Source organism: Austrofundulus limnaeus, unplaced genomic scaffold, assembly GCF_001266775.1.
Source record: "Austrofundulus limnaeus strain Quisiro unplaced genomic scaffold, Austrofundulus_limnaeus-1.0 Scaffold872, whole genome shotgun sequence".
NCBI lineage: Eukaryota > Metazoa > Chordata > Actinopteri > Cyprinodontiformes > Rivulidae > Austrofundulus > Austrofundulus limnaeus.
The window spans coordinates 56,035-59,014 of record NW_013953274.1 but is presented as its reverse complement, the minus strand read 5'-3'; the positions used below and the strand labels follow the sequence as shown (position 1 = coordinate 59,014).

Here is a 2,980-nt window from a genome sequence, read left to right as displayed (position 1 = left end):
ATTCAGTATCGATCTGATACCAAGTAAACACAGGGCCAGTATAGCCGATATCGATACCGATACTTTTCAAGCTTCAGAATTTAAGATCCAAAAGATCTAGGATAGAAATTCGCCAAACATTGTACGTGACAACAAAATACTTTATTATAACCATATTTTTGCTTGTCAACAATAAAGCAGTATCAAACCAGTTTCCTTTAACATCAGGAAAATAAATCTTTTATACAAAAATAAAATAAAAATTCTTCCCTCACCACTAGACATCTTTCCTAGTTATTTCTTTGTTTCTTTTATTAATTAAAATTGTTCAAAGGAAAAACAAAAAATAAGGAATTTTCTTCCTTTCAGTACAAGTCTGTTTTATGTAAATAAACAGACTAAAAAATATCACTCAACACAACTTAAAACAAAACCTGCTGAGGTAGAGGGCTCAGTGAGAGCGCTGAGTGGGTGGGCCAGCCACCTGCTTAGTTAGCTTAGCTGTTTGGCTAGCACTGCTGAGCCACGTGACGGTGCAACAAAAAAAAGACACACGACCCGAGCAACGTTCAGGTTGTCAGAAAAAACTGCTTTCTCACCAGAACAATAATTAGAATACTCCGTGCTGAAAAATAACCGGTCATTTTAAGAATTATTACTATTATTTTACCAGTTAACCCTGGATGTTACACACAAACTTTATAATTATAAACATCGGAACAACTACTCCCAATTTGAGAGCATGTGAAGTCCGTTACCTCCTGAATGCAGAACAGAGTCCGTCTGCTAAAATGCTAACAGTAACAAGCTAGCGTTCAAGAACTCGTCGGGACTCAAATCATTGCTGAGGCTTTTGACAAATCCAATAAAATATGCAGAGAGGAAGCAGAACTCAAGAATTCAACGATAGAAATGATGACAAGCAGCCGTTCRCCCTCGCTTGTGTTCGTGCATTATCTGTTTTGARSTTGTGGAATGACTTTTTCTCTTTTGTTTAAATCTGAGGTCAGTGTTAATCATCAATATTACAACAATAAAAGGCTTGAACTACTTCAGTTGGTGTGCAATGAATCTAAAATATATGAAAGTTCAATGTTTATCAGTACATTACAGAAAATAAKGAACTTTATCACAATAAGCTATATTTTTGAGGAGGACCTGTACATGTAGGTATTTGTCAGGTGATGGTCTCTAACCTCTGTGAACAGACAGGTAACCAGAGGAGAGTCTTCAGTTTTCTGACTTCATACATCTGGTGACACCTTTGGATTGCCGACAGTTGTTTTTTCTTTTTACACTACGTACATTTTAATGTAAACTTAAACAGGGGTTGTTATATCATTATATTAATTTAAACTGACCTCCAACAATATTATTGTTTATCACAATAATTTCTGAGACAATTCATCATCCAGTAACATTTGTTATGATGACAGGCCTAATAATTTTTATTGTCTGATGTGTTTTCAGACAGCAGGAGGGATTTGAGGAGGAATGTGTCTGGGATCCAAACATGAAAAGAAAGAGAAGGAAAGTGATCTTCACTGAGGAAGAGGATGATGATGATGATGATAGTGGGTCTACTGACAGCGAGGACAGTGACCAGGTTGATGATGAGGAGGATGAAAATGATGATTTGGTCACGTTCCTCAAAGAGGCCAGAACTGAATGTGAAGGGATGACAGCAGATGGTGTGCCGCCAAAGAAGGTGCAGAAACTAGGAGAMGACCTGGCTGAGGTCCCAGCGTTTGCAGACAGCGAGGATGAGCTGGAGAACAGTGAAGACGAGGACGAGTCCTGTGAAGCAGGTGATTCTGGACGTTCTTCAGAAGAGGAGGAGTCTGTGGATGAAGAGGGCAGAACAGCTGAAGAAASAGTGAAAACACAAACAGAACAGGAAACTGAGGAGGAAGAAGAACATGGTACGTACTGACTTTAATTCATACTGTCTTTAAGAATTGTTAGTTTAGTTTTATGTTCATTTTACAATAATTTACACTTCAGGCAGTTCTGTATGTTTCATAGTTCCAATTCAAAACATCTGCATTAACTTACTTTCTGAAATATCTATTTCAAATATCAATAATTAAATTATGACAARTCATAAAATAAGTTTGAGATAGCTCACCTTTTGTTCTGACTCAGAGATATCCTAAATAACAGACTTTAGGTACAGTAAATATTGATGTTCTCTGCAGATTTTCAGACATTTAAAATATTCATATCAGTATCAAAATGATATGGCATCAACTGAAATTAGGAGTTATGTTTTGATATAAATTTTAGTCGTATTGTCCAACCCTGTTCAGATCTGTCATCTGGGCCAGTGATTAAACCAAATAAAATTTAAGCCTCATTCATAAGACAGCTGCGTGCTCTGTCTTCCTCCGAGCATTCAGAAAACAACATGAAGGCGAAAAATAAGTAAGTAAAGTTTTATTTATAAAGCGCCTTTCACAGAAATATATTCACAAGGTGCTGTACAATCATTAACAACGTAAACATGGTGGAAAGATAAAATGAAACAGAATGAAACATAATTAAACATAAGCAATGTAATGTAACATCAAATCAAGATTAAATTCTACAATTGTAACTCAGACACACAGTCAGTGCAGACAAAATATACAAATAATACACAAAACATAGAGAGCGGGGGAGAGAAAAATCTGCTGCGTGTTCAATAATTAAAAACACAGAGTAGTGAAGCGTTCACAGTGAAGGTAGGCTGGCAGTAATGGTGAAATGGTTAGCTAAATGCTTGAGTAAAAAAGTGTGTTTTTAGTTGATTCTTGAAAGAGACGATGTTATCACTGGAGCTCAGATTAAAGGGGAGTTCATTCCAGAGCCTGGGGGCCACAGAGGAGAAGGACCGGTCACCACGGGTCTTAAAGTGAGTGAGGGGAACCATAAGGAGATGTTGATCCTGTGAGCGGAGGTCTCGTCTGGGGTTGTAAGGGGAAATGAGACTTTTAATGTATTCAGTTGCTGGACCATGAAG

General features: G+C 37.2%; 1 protein-coding gene across 1 annotated transcript in view; it reads left to right on the top strand.

Annotated features, from left to right (window-relative positions):
* Nucleotides 1–2,980, top strand: part of bms1 (BMS1 ribosome biogenesis factor) — a gene marked incomplete at its 3' end in the record, with an annotated part of 44,359 nt that overhangs the window by 15,052 nt on the left and 26,327 nt on the right. The window contains 1 exon segment of the mRNA XM_014029232.1: nt 1,450–1,901. Coding sequence (XP_013884686.1) covers nt 1,450–1,901 — 452 coding nt within the window.